At 53.1% G+C, this 26,342-nt stretch overlaps 1 protein-coding gene across 2 annotated transcripts in view; it reads right to left on the bottom strand.

The window, feature by feature from the left end:
• Positions 1-3,764: 3,764 nt before the first annotated feature.
• PEBP4 (phosphatidylethanolamine binding protein 4) overlaps positions 3,765-26,342 on the bottom strand; it is a 183,982-nt gene continuing 161,404 nt past the window's right edge. For both annotated transcript variants that reach the window (XM_079142327.1, XM_079142326.1), the window contains 3 exons: positions 16,700-16,745; positions 14,423-14,539; positions 3,765-4,050 (listed from right to left, as the gene is read on the bottom strand). In XM_079142327.1, coding sequence (XP_078998453.1) covers positions 3,896-4,050; positions 14,423-14,539; positions 16,700-16,745 — 318 coding nt within the window. In that variant the 3' untranslated portion in view covers positions 3,765-3,895. The remainder of the gene's footprint in view (positions 4,051-14,422; positions 14,540-16,699; positions 16,746-26,342) is intronic.

Here is a 26,342-nt window from a genome sequence, read left to right as displayed (position 1 = left end):
TGTCTTTCCTGATCCAAGCCTCCGATGTTTTGCTCAGCTTGGGAGGGAGATGCTGGGCTGGGGCCTGAGGCTCCCCTGGCAGCTGGTCCTTTCCCTGGTGCAGCTGAGGCTCTAGGGGTCTTGTGGGAGGGGCTTTCATCTGGGAGAGATGGTGTCTCACCCTCAGCCTCGCTGCTGCAAGCGCTGGGGAGCTGAACAGGTGAAGTGGAGCCAGGGAAGGAGAGGAAAACATGCACTTACTGAGCAGCCTGCCTGCCAGGCATTGTGCTTGGGTCTTCCCTGCTATCTCACTTAACCATGGTGACACTTCTTGGGAGGAAGGCAGTTATTTCCATTTTTTTCATTGGACTGATTTTTTGCACTTGAAACACAGGTTTGAAATGGTTAAGTAAATTGCCCAAGGTCACTGGGCTGTCGAGTGGCACACATTCTATGTAAATTTAGGTGTTTTTGTTGTGCTTTTATAACTATACCACCTAATGCATATGCCGGCTTGCTTCTCATCCCCTGGCTGCTCCGCCATAACACCTGGCGCTATCTCCACGGTCACCATCGTCACCGTTATCACCATCGCCATCACCACTACCAGCATCACCATTGTCACCACCACGCCCACCATCACCACCACCATCACCATCACTATCACCACCATCTTCCCCAATATCATCATCACTATCATCACCACGATCACCACCATTAGCATCTGCATCATCACATCACCATCATCCCCACTTCCACCGTTATTACCACTACCACCATCACCATGGAGTCTTCCCAGGTGGCTTTCTGTCCTTTTGTATCTCTCTTCCTTGCCAAAGGGAGACGGGGAGGGAGCCAGGTGATTCAGTGGGTCGAGGGCTGGTAAACTGTTGGGTTTGTCCCTTGGGCAGGTGGGAAGGGATGGTAATGGCCTGGGACTGGGCCAGGCTGTTGCCTGGAGTATTCAGAAGCCCTTTCCCTCTCCACAAATCATACCTGGCCCAGCATGCCTAAAGATTTAAATTCCTCTGGAAGTACCAGCCTCTCCTCTTTGGTTTATTCCAGCTCCTGAATGTGAAAAAATATTTTATATTGCCCAGATGGTAAAATTAAAGTGCTGTTTACCTCTAAATACTATGGTGAGAGGGTTTGAGTTAATAACAGATCCCATAGATACTATTTATGCAACAGGAATGTTTCTTCATCTCCAAAATGAGAACACCACTATCTACGTTATTAGGTTTTTGTGACAACTGAATGAGAGAACATGTACGACGACCTCTGGCAGGCTGTGAATCAGAGTGGGAATCCTTTAAATGAGATACCACATGTAAAGCATGTGGCACAGTGCCTGGTATGCAGTAAGTGCCCAATAAATGGTGTCTGACAATGATGATGATGATGTTAATGTTGGCTGTCTTTGTCCCTGTAAAGGGGTCACTGATACTTCCTTCAATCTTGCTTGGCTGCTTCATTAGTGATCTCAGGGCAATTTACATGTCCCTCTTGTTTCCACCAGGAGGAGGTAGTGAAAAGAACAGGGGTAAAGGACCAAAGAACTTTGCAGTCAAAAAGCTGAGTCAAAGATGATCCCCCAAGGTCCCCTCGTGGCCTCTGGGCCTCCCCTCTGCCCTGGGTCCTCCTCCTCTGTGGTTTCCAGGGATGGCCTGGCAGGGCTGTTTCAGCCTAGAGTCTGGGCCAGCTGTCTTCTCTTTTTTTTACTTTTTGGAACTGGAAGGGTGGGGGTCTCTCCTGCAGCTGAACTCAAAGCCCAGAACACTAGGGCAAGAGAAGTGGGGGGAGGAAAGAAAGCAAGCCGATAATTTCCTCGAAGGATAAACATCCGATTTTTTTCCCTTGCCCAAAATAAACATGCTAGCCACAAGGAATTAAAAGCAGAAGAAGGGAGGATGTGTCTGGATTTGGGGCTGCTCTAGCAAACTGACCTTCTATTTATCCTGGCCCTGGGCACCCGCCAGAGCTGCCAATTACACTCTATACCTGGTGGGGTGGGGACTACTAGGAGAAGGTCCCCAGGAGTAGGGGACTCAGAAGGTCCTTTCTGAGCCTGCAAACGGGCACTTCCTCTGGTTCTTTATTTTATCTCTGCCTGCAGGCTTGCCTGGTGTGGCAGAGGGAGTGGGGAAGTCCCTTTTGCCCGGGGCTGGCATCCAGTGCCCTTCTGGAACACAGGCGTTTGCTGTGCATTTTCTGGGCAGGGAACCGAATCTATCAATGGTGGTCGGGGGGGGGGGGGGATCATCCAATTGCCTCCACAGTCACAGACTCCGTCTCCTGTCTCGCTGCTTTCTCCAGAGTCCCCTACGAAAACTGTCCAGTTAGTTACAAGTGTGCTCAGCTAGGCTGAGGGTCAGCAGGATCCCCTGGCTTGTTCTACTTTGGGACATGGCTCTCAGGAGGTAATAACCTGTGCCCAGCTGCAGTCTGTGCCTTTCATCTGGGGATCTCAAAGCACTTTGCACCCATGAGTCACCAACGCTGCTGCATCCTAGCCAAAGAGAGAGGTTTGTTAAGTCTTGGAGGGAAACTGAACTGAGGGGGTGTTAGGCAGAGCTGAGGAACCAGTGGTGGGGGAATTGGGGAGCCAAGGCTAAGGCTGTACAAGAGACTAGCTGAGCGACATCTCCAGGGGGCCCCTGGGTGGGAAAGCCAAGAGGTCTGCAGGAGAAGTTCAAGGGAAATAGATGCTGAGAATTTCCCTGGAGATACTGCATAGTTTTGTAAAAGCATAGTCTGCTTATGTCACCTATCACCTCAGTCTATTTATCATTCGATGATATCCCTTTGATTATAGGTTTCAGTCCAAAGCTTTAAGGTGGTACAAGGCCTGGGGTGGCCCAGCCCACCTACCCATCCTTTCTCTTCCTTACATACTTCATTTCACCTATACCTCTGGCCCTTCATTTCCTAGGAGACGCCACAGTATCTGTGCTGCTGGTCATAGCAGTTCTGGAGGAACTTTGGAATGACTTCTGCCCCCATCTCCACCCAAGTTAAGCCCTACCTCACTTTCCAACCCTGAAGTTAAACATTACTTTTACTGAGTGGCCTTGCCTGAGTCCTTGATCCCCTTGTGCTGGAGACAGTGACCCATGCCTGAAAAGGGACTCAGGAGGCTGAGGCCAGGAGGATCACAAGTTTGAGGCCAGACTTAGTAACTGAGTGAGACCCTGTCTCAAAATAAAAAAGATACAAAGGACAGAGGCTGCAGCTCAGTGATAAAGTGCTCCTGGGTTCGATGATCAGTGTAAAAGAAAGTAACAAAGAGAGAAGAAAGAGAAATCAGCCCCCTCTCTACCCTCCCAGTATTTAGCACAGTTGGTTATAATTTTCCAGTGGTGATCTGATGAATACCACCCCCCCCCCCCCCAGGGAAGCTCCCTGAGGCAGCGCTGTGTCCTGTGTGACCTATTCACCCACACAGTCAAGTCCCCTGCCTAGCACAGGCTAGATGCCAACAATACCGGTTGAGAGAACACTGCTGCATGTCAGAACTGGAGAGGTCCGTGGACATGAGTCCACATCCCCTACTGCTTCTGTCTGCAGTGCCATGGCTGGAGGCAGAGCTTTGGAGAGGATGAGTGATTTGCTCAAAGGCGCACAGTGACTGAGGGACCCAGTGATTTCTGCTTCCTGCCTGTCCATCCATCCCCTGCCCCACCCACTTGTAATTTCTGGAAAACCCCAAACCCCAGGGACGGATATTGGCTGGTTTCCCCTTGTTAGTTTTGAAGGTTTAGGAAACAAACCATCAAGCCCTGGAATTTTTTTTTTTTTTTTTTTTTTTTTTTAATTTGGAAGATAGGGGATCCACCACCAGAGGGGTTGGTCCCCAGACGGTTGGTAGGCAATGTGGACACATGCCTAAAAGTTGAAGCCTTGGTCCAGTGGGCAGTTATCTCTGCTTGGGTTTGTCCTTGAAATCCTTGATACCTCCTCTGGAAGCCTGGAACGTTGGTGAGTCCTGGTAGTTCTGGGTCATGAACTGGGTACTTGCTTCAGGCTCTCTCAGATGGAAGCGGTTCAAAAAGTTTTCCATTTTCCAAGAGCCTGGAAGGACAGATAAGCCATACGGAGAGTAAGAGAGGACCATGTACTTGACAGCTGGCAGGAATCTGACAGGGAAAGGCCACCTTTGGGGGCATGCAGCCAGCAGACTCCCTTGGCTATGGGACTTTGAGGACAAAGTACCTGGGACGCCTTCTGTCCCCTAGCTGCTGGGGAGCCCATAGATGCTAGCAGAGCGGTTGAGAAGTAGCAGAGTGAGTTGCCTGATTGTCAGAGGACCCTGGGGACTAATTCCAGACCAAGGCTACCTTGGGACTCCTTTCCCAGGGCCCTTTATTTAGCATACTATGACTGGGGATACAGCTCAGTGGTACAGCATTTGCCATGCAGGCAAGAGGCCCTGGGTTCAATCCCCAGTCCAGAAACAACAACAACAAACAATATTTAGTACAAGTCACCTTCTCCCCCTGTGCAGAAAGGAAATGCCAATCAGGTGGGCAGGTTACGCCCTCTACCCACCCCCTCTTCCTGCAGCGTTCCTGATCCATGGCTGAGGCTTTATGGCTTCTTCTTTCCACACCTGGTCACCCCAGGTGCTGTGGCCAAGACTGGCGGGACTGCCTGTGCTGGTTCTTACAATCTCCCTAGCCACCACCTGTAGCAGGCCTGTCCCTGTGGTGGAGGTACCAGGATGGCGCTTGGATCCTGGAGGGGGTGGTAAGCATGGGAGACGTGCCCAGACTGGGACCTGGAGGAGCTTGGCAGTGCCCGGGTTGGAAGGGGCCCTCCTCAGGAGATGACACACCAGGGGTCGCATCTTCTGGGGCAAGTGTGAACAGGCCTCATGGCAGGGCAAGGAGGGCACAGCCAGCCCCGGGCACCAGCACCAGGGAGAGGTGAGGGAAGTGGTCAGAGGCACATTCCCACGCTCTTGTTTCCCAAAGCCTGAGCCTCAGGGAACCCTGGGCGGATGGTTGCCAGGAAAATACAGGAAACCCAGTTTGGATTTCAGATAAACTACAAATAATTTGTTGTGTGTTCCACCTATTACACAGAGAATACTTACACTAAAAATGTTTTCATTGTTTAACCAGATTTCAAATTTAATTGAAATTGAAATACATCTTGTTTTTGTTTTTGTTTTTGTTTCTTTTTTTCTTTTGGGGTCTAAATCTAGCAACCTTTTCTGGGTGGAGAGAACACCTGGGAAAGGCCTTGTCTGGAGCAAGTTAGGCAAGTGGCAGATATGCCATGGTTTGGTCAAAACCAGTCATCTCCTACCCTGGAATTCCTAGAGCCTCACCTGAGAGCCACAGGCCACCCATGCCACACCTGTTGGTCCCTGTGCATACCCATCACTTTTTCATAACAAGAAGAACATTTTCCACCAAAGTGTTCCTCTTTTTGACTTACCTTCTCCCTCCAGATGTCAAAGACATCCTCAAGGAGAGGACAAGTTTTAATCCCAAACCCCAAACACAATAACAGTAATAATGCAAATAATAATAGCAGCAATAGGACACCTCTGCAGTGCTTTGTGTGTCCCAGGAGCACTAGGCACATTAAGGATTGGATTGTGGAGATGATGGGGCCTAGGGAGCTACTGGGGAGAAAACTTCTTGGAAGGCGGGATGGGGGCACGGTCTTTCCGGATTCTCTCAATGCTATCCTACTCAGTGTCCACCTACTTGGATGGACCTTGAGAGCTGCAGATCCAGGGCTTGTAGGAGTATCTTGGGGAAAGGGCAGATGAGGTACCGAGCACCTGGCCTGCTGAATGGGGAGCTGAAGGCACTGGTGCTTCCACAGTGTGGCTTTTTGTCACTCCAGAGTCCCTTTGGAGGCCCTGTGTCTGGAGGGAGCCTCTGCACCTCAGGGGTTGTGATGGCTAGAAAGGAATTCTGGTCTGAGCCTGGGAAACTTTTGCATGTGTGCATGTTTTACATGTTTGTGTGTGTTCACGTGCATGCCAAGGAAAAGGCTCATGGGTAAATTGGTGTGTGGCAGATATAAGGGGCCTTCCCCACTGAGCAGGACAGGAAGGAACCTGCGTGGCAAGGAGGGAATTGAAACCAGTCACGAGATCAGGGCAAACTGGTGGAAAGAAATCCCCTGCACCCTGAGAGAGAGCAGGCTCCCGTCACACAGGAGAACAGGCCTGCCAGCTCAGAAGCTGCCTTCTCTCTGGCTCAGAGTTGTCCCCGGTGCCTCAGGCTTATTCCCATCCCCATTTCCGACAACCTTGTGGTTCTCGGGCTCCTTGGGCAGCTCTGGCACCCAGGCGGTGTGCTGGCTAGCCTCAGGCGGCCTCCTCCCCTGGCTCGCCCAGGACTCCTTAAACACCCCCACCACTCAGTTTCCTGCCACAGAGGGCGAGAGGAACTGACCCTGAGCAAGTTCTAGAAGGAAGAGGGGTGAGTCAGGCCCTCAGGGGTGTGTGGGGAGAGACAGGGAGCTGTGGCTTCCGTGGTCGCAGCTCAGAGGAAAGCCCCTTCCTGTACGGTACTGCTCTGTCCCCGAGTTGCAGGGAGGCTGCTGCCACGCAGGAAGAGGGTGGGACAGCGTCTGGGCCAGGGCCACTGCACTTGCAGCGAGGCTGGACTCTTCCTGGGACAGGGCAGGGGCAGTGAGTGCACTTCAGAGGCCTTGGGGGGAGTCTGTCTCTTGAGCTGTACAGTGGCAGCGACACAACGTCCTATGCTCCTCGGGTCAGGGCTGCTGCAGCTTGGTCCCTGAGTGGCCCCACTCTGCAGGACCGGCTGCACAGCCCTGCCTCGAGGCCATCCCCCACTGCTGGTCAGTGCCACTGGAGACCGTCTTAGGTGAGGGCTATTGGATGCTAGAGACGTTTGGGTGGGATGGGTTGGAGGAAGGCTTGTCTAAGGCTTGGGGGGTTTCTGAGCCCACACCCTGTGCCTGCCCTCCTGTTGGGCACCAGGTGGAATGAAGGACCCCTGTCTTCAGCAGTGAGGGAGGCCCTCATTCTCTGAGTCTCAGTCCAAGGGACAGCCATGGCTGGAATATTTGGAAATGACCCTGGAGGATGTCTTGGCAATCACTTTTTCCACTTTCAGGTCCTGAATCCAAGGGGTTGGCTTTGCACAATTTGGGAGCGGCTCACCACGTGATCCTAGCCAGCTCCCTCGGGCCTGTGAGGGCCAAACAGGCCTCCAATAGACTGAGAAAGGGATGCTTCACTTTGTCCTGAGCTCTGACCCTCACGGGCTCAGGAGAATGCTACAATGCATATGCTCTGACTGAGGGGACCTGGGGTGCAGGGTCCGCTATCTAACACTGGCAGCTGTCCCTGGGTCTCTATCAGGCAAGGGGGGTGAGGTGCTTTACCCAGGCTCACTCCTGCTCTCAATGAGCTTCTAACATGACAACCGACATGGGACAAATAACAAGCTAGTCCTTGGAGGGGAGGCCTTGGCCAGCGGCACAGCTTGCAGCTGGGGTCCCTGAAGGAGGCCCACAGTCCCTTCCTGGGTCCACTCTTAGACTTTCCACCAGCATAGGACAGTGCTTCCTGACCCCTGTCTTGCCCGCCTGTCTTGTCACTTGTTCTTTGAGGGCTCTAAAGTGTTTCCCTCTCAGCCTGGGGAGTGGGGACTGGGAAGCCCAGGGTGGGCTGGAAAACAAGGGGCAGGGTTCTGAGCCCTTGAGCTTGGCTTCCTGCTCCTGCTCTGGAGGGACCTGGGCACCTGGCATGAGCTGCCCTGTCCCCTGGGCAGGTGACTCCTATCTAATCGAGGCAGCTACCCACTTCCCTGCTCTACTCTCCCACTTGGCCGGGCACTGCTTCTTGTCAGGGGACAGTGGCCCTGAAGAAAACAACAAGAATTCAACTCCAACCTAATAACCGCCCCGCAGAGAGCCGGGCTCAGGTCTGTAATTTGTCTGGCTCGTCTGGGGCCGGCTGCAGTGATAGAAAGTGCTGATGCCTTTCTGCCGAGATTAATGATGTCCTGGTGGTGGTGGGCGGGAGGCCTGAGCCTTTTATTTTTTGTGCCATTAAATGACATCCAGAGACTTTCACTCAGGAGCTGAAAAGCCCTCGTTCCATCACATGCGATTACTCCTGGAGAATATTTGCTGAGTGGCTGATCCTGTGGGCTCCGGAGGCTTTGGGGTAGAGGTGACACTTGGCCTGTGGTTGGCGTGAGAGAGCAGGGAGGCCAGGGCAGTTCCAGGGTGGTGAGGGGTTACACGGTCTCCTCTGAAGAAGAGAACCCAGGAGGACTGGAAAGTGGAAGGATGATTCCCAGATGTCCAGCGAGTGGATTATCCAGGCCTCCCTTCTCCATCTTGAGGCTGAGGGTGAGAACTGGAAGAGAGCCAGAGGAGGAGGCCTGGGAGCGGCTAGGGTAGCCTCCAGCTATCAATTCCAGCATTTGGTAGTGGCAATGGTTGGCCGAGACTTGGGGACTTTCTGTTGTCTCTGCATGATGGGTCCGATATTACGTGGGGTAGCTCATGTGTGGGTGGACAGGGGCATGCTTCTCCAGGACATCTGCCTAATGCCTACAGAGATTTCAGGCAGTTTCTAGCCCAGGCTCCTGGCTGAGTGTTGCCCAGGATGGCTCCAGCTGGGTGGCTGCCAGGCCCCTAGTCCTACCGACCCTGCTAGGTGGGTGGGGCCCTTCGGAGGCAGAAGAGAGCAGCCTGCCGCAAGCCCACACGGTGATCAGGGGCTGGGCCCTGGGGGGTCTGGTGCTGGGCCAGGTGAACCACCATGGGAGGTCATGGGGGGTTGGTTGGGCTGTTTTGCAGTGGGCTGTGTGTGTTTGTGTCTGTCTGTGTGTGAGCTGGAGGGGGGCTGTCTGAGGGTTGGGGTTGTTCTCCAGGCAGGGCCCCTTTCCCCTGGGGCCTCTTCCCTCCAAACTTCACTATATTCCATGTGTCCCTCACTGCCTCAGGTCCCTGGAGTCCCTTGCAGCCCTGTTCCTGCCAGTCAAAAGCTTCCCACTGCTGATGCTGCCTGGGGCTCTGGGGCCTTCTTGCCCTTGGCCCCATTATGCCCACGTTTCACTCGCCAGGGAGCCCGCAGGCCTTCAGATGCTACAAGCAAGTCTTCAAGCCCGCTGTATGGCAGGCCTCTGCCTGTGCCTTCTAACTCCTGTGGTGCTGCGGGGAAGCTATGGCTGCCTGGCCCAGAACCCCAAGGACCCTTGCCTGCCATCCCCATTCTGCTTTGCAACAAGTGAGCTTTCCCTCTGAAGGCCCCTGTGTGCCCCTGTGAGGGGGTAACTGAGCTGCCCCTCCAGTCCTTGCCCAGGTACTGTGGCACAATCCTGGCACATGGCCTTGGAGTGGCTCAGAAGCATGCTTTGGCATGTGTCTGTTATGGGACAGAGAGAGAAGGCCCCCAGCTCATTCACCAGAGGAGTGTGAGGCGACTGGAGTGTGGCATGGTGCGGACCACAGCTCCCCAGGAGCTTAGCCATAACTTTTTATCTGGGAAGGGCATGACGGAAGGACAGACTGCCTGGGGCTCCGGGCAGCAGGATGCTATTTCTCCCTGTCTGTCCCTGCTCTGAGGCCCAGAAGTCTGGCGGTCTGGGTGGAGGGAGAAGGAATGTGGGTGCATTGCCACAGTGGGAAGGGCCCTTCCCCAGGGCTCAGAAGAAAACTGGTCAGGTCTTCACTGCAGAACTTGAGTCAATCCCACCGCTTACTGTTGTGGGCTTCGGTTTTCTCATTTGCCCCCAGGAGGTGCTGGCAGCTCTCCTGCCCACGGAACATGGTGGGGCAAGGTGAAGGTTGGTGAAGGACAGGGCACACTGGTGACAGGGAAGACATTTGGTGTGGAGACTGTCATTTGTGGGCACTGTGCTCACCGAGGTGACTGTCGTTTCAAGTGTTGGAGGAAGTTGATGAACGTGGGGGGTGTGAGAGTGTGCAGATCTGTGTGTGTGCGCGGGGAGCCGGGCGCAGTGACAAGTGGAGAAAAGAAGGAAGGCAGAGGTGAGCACCTCTCTCAAGGAATCCACGCCCTCGTGGTGGAGCAAAAGCCGACAGCAGAATGGGATTTCGTAGCACGACCAGAGAGATAGAAGCAGGTGCCCGAGGAGGTCTGACAGAATGTTATAGGAAGGGACAGTGTGCAGGGGACACTAACAGAAGAGGGCAGTGCCAGGCTTGGCTGGGCCCAGGGGTTACTGTGGAGAGCATGAGGAGGTGATGGGTGCCCTTGAGGTGGGCAGGGCCTTCCAGGACTTGGGGAGGGAGAAGTGGTGTGCCCAGGTCATCAGGCAGGGGCAAGTTGGTTGTTGGGCGAGAGTGGTGGGCGGGTTAACATGAATGTAAAGCTTGTGAGGGGCACGTGAAATCTGTGTGAGGGGCCCCTCAACGGCTTCAGCTGGTTCCTCTAGACTCTACAAAATCTACCTGGAAGCCAAATCCGAGGCTGCTTCTAGGAGAGCATGTAGGGAGACTACGAAGAATCACAGATGAGCCCAGAGGTCAGATCTGGGACTTTGGGTATGAAGAGAATACAGAGCGAGGACAGGAAGCAGAGCTGGGAGCCCAGCATGTCAGAGGCCTGAGGTAACACTAACCCCACCTAAGAAGGCAAAGCATGGCCCCTTTGGGACAATGACAGTACAACTAGGCCAGCCTGAGTTCAGGCCCTTGTGGCTTCAGGGCCCCCTACTCTTCCCCCACCTGGGGCCCAGTTATGCTTAAGCCACTTGAATATCTACCCTGCTCTGTGTAAGTGCCAGCTCCCCATGGGCCACACGTGGTGACACATACATCTATGAGGTCGGGGACAGGTGGTTCCCTCCTGCACTACCAGCACCCTCACTGTGTTCTGCACACCCTAGGACCTGAGTAGTCTGGGGAATGTGGAGGGCACTGGTCAGTCAGGGGCTGTGGAAGGTGGGGGAGGGCATGGTGCCACAGGGCTTCTTCAACTAGCTGGAACCCCCGAGGCCCTTGCCATGGTCTTGGGGGCCCACTGGCTAGGAAGCCTGATGGGAGGTGTCCAGTCAGAAGTGTTGGGTTGGCCAGGGGAGTCAAGCCTCGTCCACTCTCTGCATTTCTATGACAGAACACAGATGAGAAGAGCCCAGGAAGAAGTGAGTAAATCAGTCCCAGGTCATTCAGTTGTGGAACAGCTAGTTCAGGGCCTGGTCTTGATGAGGTGGGAGTCAAGATTCAGGGATGTGAGGTGGCTTGTCCAAGGTCACACGATGCATGTTTGAAGGTCAAAATGTCCTCCTTTGCTGACCACATGTCTTGTCCTGGGTTACAGGAGAACAGGAATCCTCTGGAGAGCTCACCCCTTTGGTTCTGAGCAGTGCCTATCTACATAGTCCTGACAGGTTCAGTTTCGATAATTTCGAGCTTCGGTCTCACCCTCAGCCTGTCATTTACACACAAGCCCCAGGGAAGGCAGGGGTCTGGTTAGGACTAGAACATGATCCTTAAAAGATTGGCTCTCCACCATGTTTTTTCAGTGAACACTGTATCACATTGGGAACCTTTAGGTTACTTCAGTTTCAAAACCACTTTGCCAAAGCTTCTTATAATTGCTCAGCTAACCATCTAAGTAGATGCCCGCTTCCCAGCTCCTAGAGCTTGACCTTTCCCTTTCAGTCTTTAGAAGCCATCCCTCCCGTATACCCAGGAGACAAAGCGACTGGTTACACCCCCTCCCTCCACAGCTTCATTCCCATGGAGAGAAAACGAGACCACGGCAGGTCCTGGGGACTGTATTCATTGGCAGGGCCCCATGTCCTGGTTTCCTGAGTGTTGGTCCAGCCTGAGGCTGCACAGGTCCCCAGGCACTGCCCAGGTGCCGCAGAGTGTGCCAGGCCCTCTGCACTGTGACATTGAGCAAGGGCTGCTGTTTCTGGTTTTGTAATCTCTCCCGCTGCCTCACATCTGGTGGCCTCTTGTCCTCTCTGATCACTCAGGTTGGTTGTCTCTAAAGAGCGGTAGTCCTGGGTTACTTCTGTTACCAATCTCTAATGGCTCTCCATGGTCTACCCGCCAATGCCACAGGTTTTTTGCAGGGCTGTTAGGAATCTCTACAACCTTCCCATTTCTCCTTTCCTCCCCATTTTCTCACATTAAAAATTAAAATCTTTTCCCCAGACTGGAGTTTCCTGTTCCTTTACTCAAGGATGTGAACCTCCTGTAGGGTCCAGCCCTTGCTCCACCTCCTCCTTGTAGCCTCAGGACCACAGACATCGGTAGCTCCTCTGCAAATGATCACCTCATTTTCTAGGGAGGAAACTGAGGCTCAGAGAGGGTAACTGATTCGCCCCAAAGTCACATCATTAGCTAGAGAGTGGAAGGAAGATTTCCTCACCCTGCAGTAAAACACCTTTGCTCTCTGCCTGACTGAATAAGTATGCTGTCTTGGAGAAAGGGGGACCTAGCAAGGGAAGGGATCTATCACTAAGCCCACTTGGTGATCTCTTGTGTCCTCAGGGTCATAATTGAGCACTTTAATTATACACTGCTCTATGTTGTTGTTTAATCGGTTCCAAAGTAGACCGTAAGCTGCTGGAGGGCAGGAAAATGCCCTGAGCCCTGGGATTATGTTTTCTCAGAAGCCCCGAACACAGGGCTAGGCACCTGGAAGGTTGTCACAGGGCAAGACTGGAACCTTGGCTGTGACTTTCATCTGGGAGGGTCATTTCCTGCTTTCATTTCTGGTAGCAAATGAAACAGCACAGGAGCCCAAGGGACTGTGCGCAGATGTAAGTTTTCATGTGAATGGAAGGTGAATCGTGTGTGTGTGTATGTGTATGTACATGTGCACAGGAATGGTGGTTTGGGCAAAAGTCCATAGGGATTCACAAAGGGTTTTAGGACTGATGAGTATCCTGACTCTCGGCCTTGCTGCCTGTATCCTAGGATGACAGGTGGCCTTTGCTGGGCCCTCTCACTACTGTTTTCTGGAGATTGGCTGCCATCAGATCAGGAGCCCCAGCTTGGCAGAGGTGGGCAGTGTCTTGGGCATACACAGCCTCCCTTCCTCCCGGGTCCTTGTCACTACTCCTGGTATCATCTAATGCTTTCTCTTTCCCTCTCCATTCTGCCCTTCAAAGGAAGCCCCCAGGAGAGGCCCTTGGGCATGAGCCTATCTGAGCATCTCCCATGCAGGACTTCTGCATTAGGACCTGAAGTCTAACAGGGAGCCTCTGAGGCCTCTGCCTTACTTTTTGAGAGTCCCTTGGGTGGGGAACATCCTAGGTGATAGTGCTAATTCCCGGCCTCTTAGCGTCATAGTGCCTGAGCTGGTGGAAAGAACTTCCTGACATCTTTGGTGAGATCAGTACCCAGGATGCTAGATAAAATTGTCTTGGCCTGGGAAAGATGCAGTTTTTCTTCCTTCTCTGTATTCAAACGTCAAAGTCTGTCTTTGGTAAAGCCATTTAAAGAGATTTACCGGTTGGCAAGGTGTGAGGGCAGGTGGGGAGGGTTCACAGGTGGAAAGGTCCCCTGGGAGGCCTCTGATTGGTGGCCCCTGGTCGGCACACCTCTGAGCCAGTGCTGTTCTGGACTCCACACTCCTTTATCCTGGGACCTCGGGCATCGGGGTTGTGACAATACCTGCACCAGCTTCCCAGTAGGTGGAGGTTGGTCAGGGTCACTGGGTGAGAGGAATTGGCCCATGACATCCACCCTCCCACTCACTTTCCTGACAGCCTAGGGGATGTGCTCTTTGCACCCTTGGACTGTCACTAGTGCATACTGCACAGCCTTCCCTTTCCTAGAACTGGGGAGGTGTTAAGTGCACAGGGATTACTTTATTCCCTATCCCCCAAGAGAAATCTAGGACTGCGGGGGGCGTGGCTCACACAGTTGAGTCACTTGCAGTGGTTGCTGTGGCCAGGTCTATGGCTCCTCCTGCTTCCTGGCCCTGGTGGCAGAAGGACTGAGGCCAAGCAGGTCAGGTTAGTCTTTAGAAGCTAAGGGAAATGGGTTCTCTCCAATGTCCAAGGACAGCTGTTCAGAGAGGCTGGTGGAGAGGGCGTGGCTGGGGAAGTCTTTGCCCCAACATCGAGATGGCAGGGCAGACTGAGCAATTAGCCACCAATGAAGACAGACCGGCAGGGTGGCATTCCAGGGCCCTCTTGCCCAGATCAGACTCAATTACAGGGTACAATTATCTGCCGAGGTGTTGTGGGGTATTTGCCTCCACATGCCACACACGGTTTCGGGGGTGCTTCTTGGTCTTTGGGACTTACTTCTGGGAGAAGACCACATCTGAGGTCAATGTCTCCTTTAGAGTGCTCATTCCACTTCACTCCCAAGAAATGCCAAACTTTGACTCCACTCTCTCTGGCTTATGGGTGGGGGTCAAGATCCTGATATCCCCACGAAAGCACGAAGCTGCAGATTTATCCAAGAGTCCACCACCCTGGCTGCAGCACGGAGAATGCACAAGCCTTACCTCGAGATTTGTTTTCACTGGGAAGAAGCGAGATGACCTCGTTCCTTTCCTGAAGATAAACTAACAGCTGGTAGCGATGGAAGCCACTGTTTGTTGGTGGGGAGGGAGGTTTGTAGGCTACAGGTAGAGAAAAGGAGAAACAGGTGAGCTCACATCCCTGCTACTGAGGGCAGAGCTCCTGCTTCCAGGGGCTCCTGGCTACTCTAAAAAATGATCACCTGTGTCTTTTCATGGCCCTAATGAACTTCCTGGAGTCTCAGATGAAGACCCGTTGCATGCCATTATGTTTGGCAGGACCTCACCTTTGCTATCTTCACTAAAGATGTACATTTTGGGGGCTGGGGTGGGGGAGAGAAGGAGGTGGTTCTGGAGGAAATGTTCCAGGTTGGCATGAGGGTCTGGGGTGCTGCTGTGGCTTCCAGGCCTTGCTGGGTCAGTGGGTGCTGTATTGGCCCGTTTTTGCTTTAGTTTATCCTGATGGATTTCCTGCCTCAAGAGAAGCCCATCTTTCCCTGTGAGTGTGTTTGGCAGTGAATTTTTATTTATTTTTTCAGCATTTCCTTATGAACTCAATCCCCAAAGAAGCCAGTTTCTTGGCTGGGTCTGGAGGATCTGGAAGTGGTTACGGGGGTGGGTGGGACTGGGTTCAAAGGTTTGATCATAGGCGCTGGGGGCACTGGGGAGAAGGTTCGTCTCCCTCCCCTTCACTCTCCCTCTGGGAGGCTGGCCTTTTCTGTGGGTGGTGGGGGGACTGGGGTGGAGACATCTCTCATCCTTCCCTAGAGCCTCTGCAGGGACCTGGGTTTTGCTGGCTTGGACTGAAACTTCCAAACTGGGCCTCCTTCCAAGAGTGCTGTGCCCCCTCCCCCTCCCCTCCCCTCTCTCCACCTCCCTCTCCAAGGAGGAGAGTGAGGCTGGAGCCAAGAATCTTCCTGGGGTGGGTGGGGAGGCCGTGTGTGCTGTGAGGATGCTGGTGGGAGGGAGCGGTGGTACTTTACGGCCATCCCCCAACTTTCCTCTCCTGACCATTAAACAAAAGAGTGACTGGCTGTTTGATGCTGTTGGAAGTGTGCCTCATTGTGCACTTCCGGCCACTGGGGCCTTCAATGTGCCACCAGCCAGGGGAATTCCTGACTGTTCATCTTTCCCATCACAAATCAGATGTGTGTGTGTGTGTGTGTACGTTCGCCTGCTCAGAGAGAACAGAGCAGGGTGTGCCAGGAGCTCTGTGGGTTTGTGTGGTTTGGGGTCTACGCTGGGGCACGTGTGAGTATGTGTGAGCCGTGCTCTGAGGCCGTGTCAGAGGGTGTGTGTGAGTCTGTGTAAATCAGCATTTCTTCACAAACACTGCCAGTGCTGGGAGAGACATCCAAGCGTGGGGTGCCAAGTGTCCCAGTGTGAATGAGTTTGTGGAGGGCAGGTGGGAGGTGACAGCTTCTGGCCTGGCTGGCGGGCATGGGGGTTGCTGTGTACCCTTGAGGTGGGCATATTCCATGCTGCCAAAGTCAGAGGACCAGGATTCTGGGCGGACAAGTCTGAAGTTGGAAGCCACTGGTTCTATGCAGCTAGGGATTTATATTCAGGTAGATGGAGAACACCCCTCTCACTAGGGCTTTCCCGAAGAATCCTCCACTCAGAACTCCAGAAGTGCAAACCCAGGCAGGGTACGTAAACGCTGGGGTGCATAACCTCCACTTATGGCATCTCCATCCTACTCCCACCTCCGCAGCGGGGTATGATCTCCATTTTCTGGAGGAGGAAATGGAGGAAGAGGTCAAGCAGGCCACCAGGAAGTGGTGGGGCTGGGATTTGAGCTGGACCTATGTGGGGCCCAAGCCCGTGCTGCTTCACGATCATCAAGGCTTTGCCTTCAGTCCTTCGTCTGTGGCCAGCTCACCACCTGAGTTTCCCCTTCAAATGGAGTCTAGGGCGCACCTTGGGAGTGGGGACCTGAGGAAGGGGTCTGGGGGGCTGGGAGAAGGGGAGGGGAGGGCTTGGAGGTCACAGGCATTCTTTAGTCAGAACCTGCCTTCTGATAGTGGCTCTATCCCTTACCAGCTCTGTGACACAGGTCCTACGCCTGTTTCATTTTCTCTAAAAACAGCAACCTTGCAAGGCACTTGTGGAGATGGCATCAGAGTGTACAGGGACCTCTGGGGTTGGTGTTTGCACATTGCAAAGCAGCACCAGGAAGCTGTGTTATTATGACTCTTATGTAAGACTGTCATCTGGGCCCTGGCTGGGGGAGGGGGCACGGGGGGTGGGGGTCTTACTCACGTGTTAGCACCTGGCCCTGAATATTCCCTTTCTTGATGTCAGTGCCCTGAAATGAGAGACAAGCAGAATCATGGTTACTTCCAGGCAGTATAGACCAGTGCCACCATGCTTTAGTCCCCTGGGTCTGCTGAGCAAGATGGAAGAGGAGGTGCAGGGCTGCTCCTGGGGGTGGTTTATAGCTTTCAAAGGAGTCCCCAGGGGGCCTGGGAGGAGAAGACACAGGTGTCCGAGTGTGGCCTGGAGGTGAAGGATAGACCTGACCTCTGGGAAATCCTGGTAGGACCCTCCCCAAAGGGTCTGTATCCTGAGGTTGGGACCAGCGCTTGATTGTCAACCTGCAGATCTGGGCACCTAATTGTTCTCAGGGACTTGCTAACCAGTCCATCCTCTCGGGAGGGAGAATTTGGCCAACTTTGGAGCCTTTTGGCACATTAGGCCAAGCGGCATTCTGAGCAACCAGAGGGAGGGGCTGGACAGCCAAGGTTCTGGCCAGTTTCTTTGGCCTCAGTTTCCCTCCTTCTCTTCCCCTTCCTTCTGCTCCAGTGTCTGTGGGATAATGAGGCGCTCCTGGGGGCGGGCGCTAATTACTGTTTGTGCAGGACGGGGAGATGCTCAGATGAAAGGGACTGGAGCCGGGCCCCTGGGTCTGTGCCACGGTTGAAGGCCCCGGGCCATGCCAGGGAGCCCTGCGGCCCCTAGGTGTGGAGTTTTATAGCCTTAATGATGGTGATTAGCGTGGTGCTTAATTGATTCTGCCAACACCTAACTGTGCCCTGGCCCCCTTTCCACCCAGCCCTTCCTGGGACAGCTCTCGCCCCTTGCCATGGGGAGATGCTCATGGGTGTGGGAGAGTGGAGGTAGTGGTGGAGAGTTGGTTGGGGGGGGTGAGACCCCACCTCTGGCTGCCCACTGGCCCCTTGCAGAACCCACCGGACCTCCTCCCTTTAGGTTGCAGCTCATTCATTTTTGTTTTCACTTTGGAGTTCCCTTCCAGTATCCCTCTCCCAGGTTCATCCCTAGGGTCTAAGTCACCTTTGGTTGGAAGAAGGAGTAGGAGGCTAGAAGGACCCCGCTCCCCATTGCACCAAAGAGCCCACCACACTTGGCTATCTCCACCCAGTGCAGGTAAGGGCTCTTCTTTCCATTCTTCTGCCCTCCCTAGAGGGATAGGAGACCCAGCGTCTTCACCTTCAGCCACACATGTACACTGGTGCATGCTCCAGCCCTGCCTCGCCCCTTCCTCTGCAGTCTCTTGATTCCCCCAGTTTTGGCTCTGAAATTGTCCAGGGCTGGCATTAGGCCCAGGTGTGGCCAGGGACTGAGAGCAAGGGATCGGAGCGTGGAGGAACCTCTCCGTCCCTTCACGAGAGAAAGTCAGCACCAATAGGAGCCTAGCAGCCGCTCTTCCCAAATAGCTCTACGGGCCACCCTGGCAAGATGGAGAGAACCAGGACCGGGCTGGGGGTGCTGGCCCAGGGAAGCCAGCCCGGCTGGCTCTGTTCTGCAGCCTCCTCCTCACACCTCTCCCCATCAGCCCCAGCCAGGCCAGCGGTTTGTTTAAACTAAACAATGGCAACCCAGGCTGCCTGTTTCTTTTCAATTCCCCACAGGCTTGGGTCCCACCCAGACTGATAAACAGGCCTCTGTCCTCCAGAGGGAGGTGGTGAGGGTGGGAGCTGGGGCCTGCGGGTCAGTGAGCCTTGTCCCCATATCTGGGCCAGTGTGGAAAGTCTGACTTGCAGCCTTGCTCAGGGTGGGGAGTGTCCTCCCACCCTTTCACCCTGGGAGTGTCCTCTCATCTACTGGGGCTGGCTTGGCAAAGACTGTGTGCAAACTCTGGGGTGGGGTCACTGAGGCGAGCCACTGGCCTTCCTGCCTGCCTTCCCTAGCCACCCCACTGCCCCTGTGCTCTGCTGGGGCACAGAAGGCATTTATGCTGTCCAAGGCCCCCAAGCTCGTCTTATGGACAGACACTGGTTCTTGTTGGCAGAAAGGGAAGGGAAGAACCCTGTGGCAGAGCTTCCACACAGTGAGCGGACAGAGCTACTGTGATTTACTTGGGTAAATTGATTGGCCAAGCTTCTTTTGGTCACAAACCTTCCTTCACTGGTCAGTCCCGAGAGGCTGAAAATGCTACCATAGAACCAAAAACCTGGCAGGAAACAATATTCTGAAAGGTGAGAAAGTTGGGGTACAGAGAGGTCAAACTAATTGTCCTGAGCCATTTGAGCAGTGAGTGGAAGAACCTCAGAATATTCAGGAAGGAAGGGGCCAATAGACCCTGAGACCCTGAGGTCCTGAGGTCAGCTGGCTCTAGAGCCTGGGTCTTTCAGTCCACAGTGCTGTCTGTGTTTAATCCATGAAGTCAGACAAGCCCACCCCTCCTCTGGAAGACATCCTTTTTGGAAGATCCTTATTAAAGCTAAGATGTTGGTAGTGCAGGGAACAGACGTAGCTCAATGTAGAATGTGTGCTTAGCAGGTCTGAGGCCTTGGGTCCAATCCCCTGCACCAGAAACATAAAAAATAAAAGAAAATAAAACTCTTATGAAAAAACACAAACATGATCTGGGTGGCTGGGGCTGAATGGAAATGATCCCCTCCATCCTTTATCAGCTCTCCTAAAACACCTTAGAAAAATCATGTCTAGCCTTTGATCACCTTAGAAAGCTGGAACTCTCCAGGGATGGGTGAGATTCAGTTTCAGGAGGTGAGCAGGAAAATCATAGTTGGCAGCACTGCCCAGGAGCAGAGCCAGGGAGTGCCCTGCAGGGGATAGAGTGGGGGCCAGTGTTGGAGGAGAACAGACACCACAGAGATGGGCTTTGGAAGGAGAATCTGCAGGAGGCGAGAGGTTGCCGAGAGCCCCCTACCCTTTGGGCCTCCTTCCCTCTACTTGCTATCTCCACCTGCCCCCTGCCTGGTCTCCAGGTGTGCTTGCCTCTCTTCAAGAAGGGCCAACCACAGACCAAACCTCCTTTCCCTTACTGTAGCTAAAGACAGGTTGACATTTTCAAAAGGAACTGTCTAAATGCTCAGGTTAAAAAAAGGAAATAATTATGGAAATTACAAACAGCACAGACACAGTTGGGTTTCTGGTCCTTAAGAACACTGGAAAGTCAAGGATGGGTTTTTCAGAGCAGCAGGACAGGGGCACCTGAGGTGTTTGGGAGGTGTGCTGGGAGGACATTCTGGGTCCTTCTAAGTGTTGGGGATAGGATGGCCTCTGGGAGGCAAGTCTTCCTTCTCAGCATCCTCTGGGGTTGGGGACCAAGGACATGGAGGAGGAGTGGCAAATTGCTCCTTATAGGCTGGATGTAAGAAGAACAGTTGCTTCTTTTTGGTAGACGTTGGTCCCAAACCAACTTCTGCCAAATGAATATAATGATATCACTTATAAAACCATTCCATTTTGATTCTGAGGTTCAGAAAAAAAAGTTGTTCCCTGATATGTGTGTGTGTGCATGTGCATGCACATGTGCATATATGTGCGTGTGCATGTGTGTATATATGTATGGGATGCTGGATACATGCATGACTGCCTGGCTTGGGAATAGGCTCAATTTATTCTAATCGCAGGGGAGGAGCTGGGCCCTCTGGACACTTGGGGGAGTTTCTGCATTTCTAGAACATGCGACTTTCCAGGAATTAGACCCAGGTCCTCAAGCTGCCAAGCACACATTCTACATTGAGCTACATCTGCTCCCTGAACTCCCAATCTCTCTGAGCTTTAATAAGGGTCTTCCAGAAAGGATGTCTCCCAGAGGAGGGATGGGCTTGTCATGACTTCATGGATTAAACAAAAGCAGGACAGCATTTTAGCTGAAGGGCCCTGGCCCTGGAGCCAGCTCTCTCCCACTTAAGCACCCACTGTCTCTGTCAAGCTAGTTTGGAACTGGCATGTGAGATGCTTAGGGGCTCCACTGAGGTCACAGCAACCCCATGCCAAGACAAGGGCGACACAGGACTGTCTTATTCGTGCTGACTGGTTTGTCTCAGGTCAAGTCAAGAACCCAGCACAGGAAGCCAGGTGTCTGTTTGCACCCACCATTAGTTTATGTCCCTAGTGGTTATTCTCCAGGGTGCTCTCTCCCACTGATGGATCTCACAACACCTCACATGTGGGAAAGAGAGAGAGCGTTATCCCCATCGGACTAGAATGAAAGCAGAGGGGCTTCAGCTTCTCCAGGGAAGGGATGCACCCTGCCATTTTTCTAATCCCTGGAATGCCTTGCATGCTATGGGTGCTGAAGACATGATCCATTTACTACCTCAGTAGTAGCTCCATTTCCAACCACTCCTCTGTGATCTGTCCCTATGGGGACACCTGAGAGCTGTACTTTTCGGAGCGCTTTCTTGAGTTGAGGGTCCAGAGACTCTCCTCTCCTGTCCTGGTTAGCCTCCTGGGCAAAGGCCATGTGGCTGGACTTGGCTGGGGAGCTCTGGTGGGTGTGGAAGGGGACGAGCTGTTGCTGGGCCCAGCAGGGATGCTGGCCCCACATCCTCATTCCCCTTCAATTACCTCCAGGCAACTGCCCGCCCACCTGGGCTTTTGCGAAGGCCCCAGGTCCTCATGCTGGCTGACCCTCCCGCAGAAGGTCAGCGGCACATTTCTTCGAGCACGAGAGAGATGATTTAATCTCTTCACCCACCTCTTCCCATTTGGACAGGAGTATTCAATCACTTCTGCCTGGCTGTGAACCCTGGCCAGAGTGGGAAGTTTCACTTTTTTTGATCTCTGAGAGGGTTGGGGGAGGCCTCTGAAGAGCCCTGAACTTGAAAGGTGAGGCTGAGAGAGATAAGGGGGAGTTGCAGAAATGAGCCACAGAGCCCTTGAGTGGAAAATGGAGGGGGGGATAGAAAAGGGAAAATAGAAAGAGAGTTCCAGCTTCCCTGACGCTGGCACCGAGTGAGAACGCTCCTTGCTGTTTTGCACAGCTGCCTGCCAGCTGCCAAGTGGCAAAGGATCCAGGAAAAGGCACGGCACTGGAAAGTGCCATCCAGCACTCTGTGTATTCTGCAATTAACAAAGGGTAAGTGAGTGCAAGGCAATGACAGCTCCTAGGCTCTGAGGTCCCCACGGGCCCTGGCTGCCAGGCCACCGAACAAATGCTGGCTTGGGGAAGACTGTCTGGGAGGCTGTGCGTGCTCCAAGGGAAAGGCTCCCAGTCACTTAACCCCATGGCCTGCTCTTTTGCCCCGGGGCTGGGGAAAGGAGGGATCCCCACTGAGGTGGGTGCATCGAAGCCCACCTGGCAGGAAGCAGTGAGGAGCAGATACACAGATTTGATCACTCCTGGGAACTGAATGTTTCCAGACCCCAGGGTGTAGGATGGTCCATTATTTTGTGTACCCGTTTTGCTCGAGAAATGTCAAGATCAAAGACTTGATAGGCCTCTTCCCAGCAACCTCGCGGGCAGTGGGGACAGCATGGTGAATATCGTTTGCTGCTTTATGGATGAGCAACAGATCCAGGTATCTTGGTACGACTTGGCAACGGGACCCCTGGGTTTTCATTCCTCGCTTGGCTTCGAATCTGGAGTTGGTTACTTCCCCAGCCTCTAGATGCCACAGTGGGATGACGCGGGGTGTGACTGAGGGGGAAAGATTTACTTCTTGGAGTGTTTACCCAGGATAGGAGGAACTTCACAAAGAGCTTCATCTTCCCTGACACTGGGTTTTCCAGGCCAAGGTCAAGGTCAATGTGGTCTGTGGCTTGAATTTTATTTATTTTTTTGCTGTACTGGGGATTGAACCTAGGGTCTGGGGCATGCTAGGCATGCTCTACCTCTGAACTACTTCCCTGTCCTCTCTGGGACTTGAAAAGTAAGGGTGGTTCCAGGCCATGTGAAGTGTGTGTGGTTCCCCAATAAACCCCACACTCTGGAGCCTGGATGTGCGCGATGGTGTCTAGCATGGAGCTGGTCCTGAGGAGACATGGGAAGAGGAGTGAATGAACGGGAGGCTCTGTATTGGAGATGGAAATGTAAATAAGATACAGTTCATGGTGTTGAGGAGCTCATGGTCTAGTGGGGCAGATAAACCAACAAAGAAATAACTATGACTGGCCTAAATGATTGAGGTCTCCAGGCAACGCCAGAGGAACACAGATGATGGAAGATGTAACTGCTTGGGCTGGTGATTAGAGAGCTATTGCAAGGAGGCTACATTCCACACCCTGGGCTTTGAAGGATGCATAGAAGTTTTTTTTGTTTTCCAATGGACAAAACAGGGACTGCTTCAGCTGGGGAAGCTGCCTACGTAATGTCTAAATGTATAAGTGAGGTATGAGAAGACTTCCCAGGAATGAGCTGTCTGCTGTAGCAAGAACCAGCGTGCATGTCTGGAAGAGCCTCCAGAGAAGGCTCGAAGAGCAGATGGGAGGTCAGGCTTGAATGGCATGCAGTGCTTCTGGTTTCTGAGAAGCAAAGCTATCAGCAGGCTGACCCTTGAGTCCACAGATCCCGTGCAAGGCTGTTTCTGTTTTCCAAATGCTCAGCAGCTGTGTCCCAGGAGGGTCACCAGCACAGCCTGGCTGAGCTCTCTCTCTGGTCAAGAAAGCACAAGGAAGGGGCAGGGCTCTGGGTCACTGCCCTTCGGGCAGGTCAGAGAGGATGCCACTGAGTCGGTCACTCGTTAATGGCCTTGCTCAGAGCAGGTGAGTCCAGGATCCCTGACTTCAAACACGGCTCTTTTACAAGCAGTAACTTTTTGTTTCAGATCACAAAAGAACTAAACGTTTATTGCAAAAAAGATTTAAAACACAGAAAAGCACTGAAAAGAAAAACGAAATAAATCCCTGGATCATACCACATGGACATAACAACTGTTCCAAGAACATGCTTCCTTTCTTGTCCCAGGCCCTGGCTCATTTGGGACCTGCAATGGCTGGGACTCCCATATCTGTCTGTCTTGGGGGCAGGTGGGGGGCTCTTGTTTGGTCACACTGGCCTGAGTTACTTTCAGGCCCTGAAACCCAGGCAGCAGAATGTATCCCAGAACTTGTGAACCCTTGTTAGTAATGGGCCGCTCATTCTCTGGATGTGGCTCGGGGGAAATGTTAGGAGGAGGTAGGAAGAAGAAAAGGAATCACGCACCCAGCGTGTGAGCAGACCCCAGATATTAAGAGAGGTGGAAAGAAAATGCCACCAGTTGATAGCTAAATATGATTAGTGTGTACTTGGGTCAGTTGGAACTGAAGGTCACCATTTCTAGATATGCAGGACAAAAGTCAAAACTTTTGGTATCAATATCTCTTGAATACCCATGTATCTGGAATCTTGTAGGCAATAGGGTACACCTCCTAACTACATTTCCCCTGATATCTTGAGTCTTACATTTTTAGTTCCCTGACTTCTTTTATCTTAACTATTTTGGATAGCTATCTTATCAAAACACTAGCTCTTGTCTGCTTCAACACACGATGTGGAGAAGACTTTATGTAATTTTCAACACCTTTGTGATTGTCACAGTGAATACCAGTTGTGCATTCTACTACAGCACCATACTGCAAAGCAAGTGAAAAAAAAAAAAAAAAAAAACTGGCCTTTCAACCTTCCATGCTTCAACCTCCTTTGGGGCCAATAATGGAATGTTTACTAGCGGTCACCACCTAAAGAAAGGGGAACCCCCTTGGGAATTCCTGCAGTGTGGTGGGCATTTCGCCAGCCCCTGTGCTTGAGTTAGCTCCTTTTGGTACTGTCTTTCAGGAAATTCCCTGCTAAGGTGCAGTGTCCCTGGGAGACCGAAGCTTGGAGGGTGAGGGCCCATTGCCCACTTAACGTGTCATGCTTTGTAGCCCATCTTCTGGCAGCCACGAGAGTGGGGAAATGGAGACACCCAGCTCCAGCAGCCCTCCTCAGGCGGCTCAACCCCTACCAGGCCACTTCACAGGGCAAGCCAGCCTCAGTCCATGTCATTACCAATTAGCTTCACGACTCTGAGCCAGCCACTCAATTTCGACATGTCTCGGTCTCCATACCTATGGTGTCGGTAACGACACAGCGCTGGTTTCCTCACAGACTTGTGAAGATGCAGTTTGGAAGGGGAGAGTTCTGGAGTCCCACAGTGCCATCCAAGTGCAAGGGTCATTACTGAGCTGAGCTCTGGAGGATCTCTGCCATGAAAGGATCGGCGGAGGAAGGAGGAGGGGCTTTGGTGGCTGCAAGCCCTCAGAACCCGTCCCACAAGCAGTCTTTGGCTGTGACAGGTCCAAGAAGTCTCCGGGCAGGGTCAGCCTCGTGAGGCTAATGGCTGTGCCAGGGACGCTGAGCTTACCCAGCTGTGACTGTGGCCCATCCCGCTGGGCTTGTGCTCACTCCGGGTGTGCAGAGCAAGCGGCGCGCAGTGTTTGTTAATATGCCTTGATGAGGGGCATTAATATCTCTTAATGACACCATCTGAGCCTGGCCTCCTTGCTCCTTTCTCTGCCCCCACCCCACGTTCCACCGAGACACACTCTCTCTCAGGGATACAGACACGGGTGGGCAGCAAGGAGGCTCAGGACAGAAGGCCAGGGTGGGAGCTGCTGGACGAGAGGGATCCATGGTGGGGGGTGGTCCAACCTCAGGGACCAGAGGGGCAATGGGGACACTGCTGCTTCTGCTACTAGATGGAGACTTGTCCAGGCATGGCATGATGAGGGGGGCAAGGAAAGCAGAAAACAGTGGCAGACTGGCAGGAACCTGCAAGCCAGGGGTGAGACAGAAGCTGGTTCTGTGCGGAGGCAGCTACAGAGCAGGCGAGAGGCAGGCCGAGCCGGCCTCCAGAAATCAGGGAGAGAGCCAGAGCCAGGAACGATGAGGGAACCGCACTTGCAAAACATCACTGCACAACGCATGCTCACACACATACACACCCATACTGCCACACACTCATAGACTCACACATGTGTGCTCACACGCACTCAACACTCACCCTACACACTCACACTGGAAATGTGCTCATACATGTCCACACGATCACACATATACACATACACTTACACCCCACGTTCACATATGTGCTCACGCGCATATTCACACACTTCCACAAATGCTACCCTACAAGCTCACACGCACAACCCACATAGTACACCAGCATTACACACTCATGTGTGCACACATATTCATGTTCATATACTTACACAACACAATATTCTCACACACATTCTCTCATGCTCACCTACATGCTCTTGCATGCATATACACACACACACACAAGCTCACATATGTGCACACACACACACACTCACACCCATGCTCAAATGCACACTAATGCACAGATGTCCAAACACTGTCCCCCTAATGGGAGGAGCAGGAGCGGAGCCATCAGCCAGGAGGTAGCAGGGCACCTGGACTGGGCCTTGCTCCCAGCCTACATGTGGGAGGCTGCAGGAAATGATTAGGAAAGGGGTGCAGTTAATCCCCAAAACAAACAGGGCTTGGGAAACTGCAACCCAGCCAGAGAGGAGGGAGCTGCTGGGCTCACTCCTCAGCCCTGGCTCTTATCACTCTCCATCTCTCATCCACAGCGCCCCATATTTCTGGCTGGGCGGCCACACCCCCAGGAGGGAAGAAGGAGGGAGGACCCATTTGTGGGGAGGAGGTGACTCCACCAGACCTTTACTCCCTAACTCTGACTTGACAGAGGGTCCCAGGAGACCC

The sequence above is a fragment of the Sciurus vulgaris genome, assembly GCF_902686455.1.
Source record: "Sciurus vulgaris genome assembly, chromosome: 5".
Taxonomy (NCBI): domain Eukaryota; kingdom Metazoa; phylum Chordata; class Mammalia; order Rodentia; family Sciuridae; genus Sciurus; species Sciurus vulgaris.
This window is presented reverse-complemented; position numbering and strand designations above follow the sequence as displayed.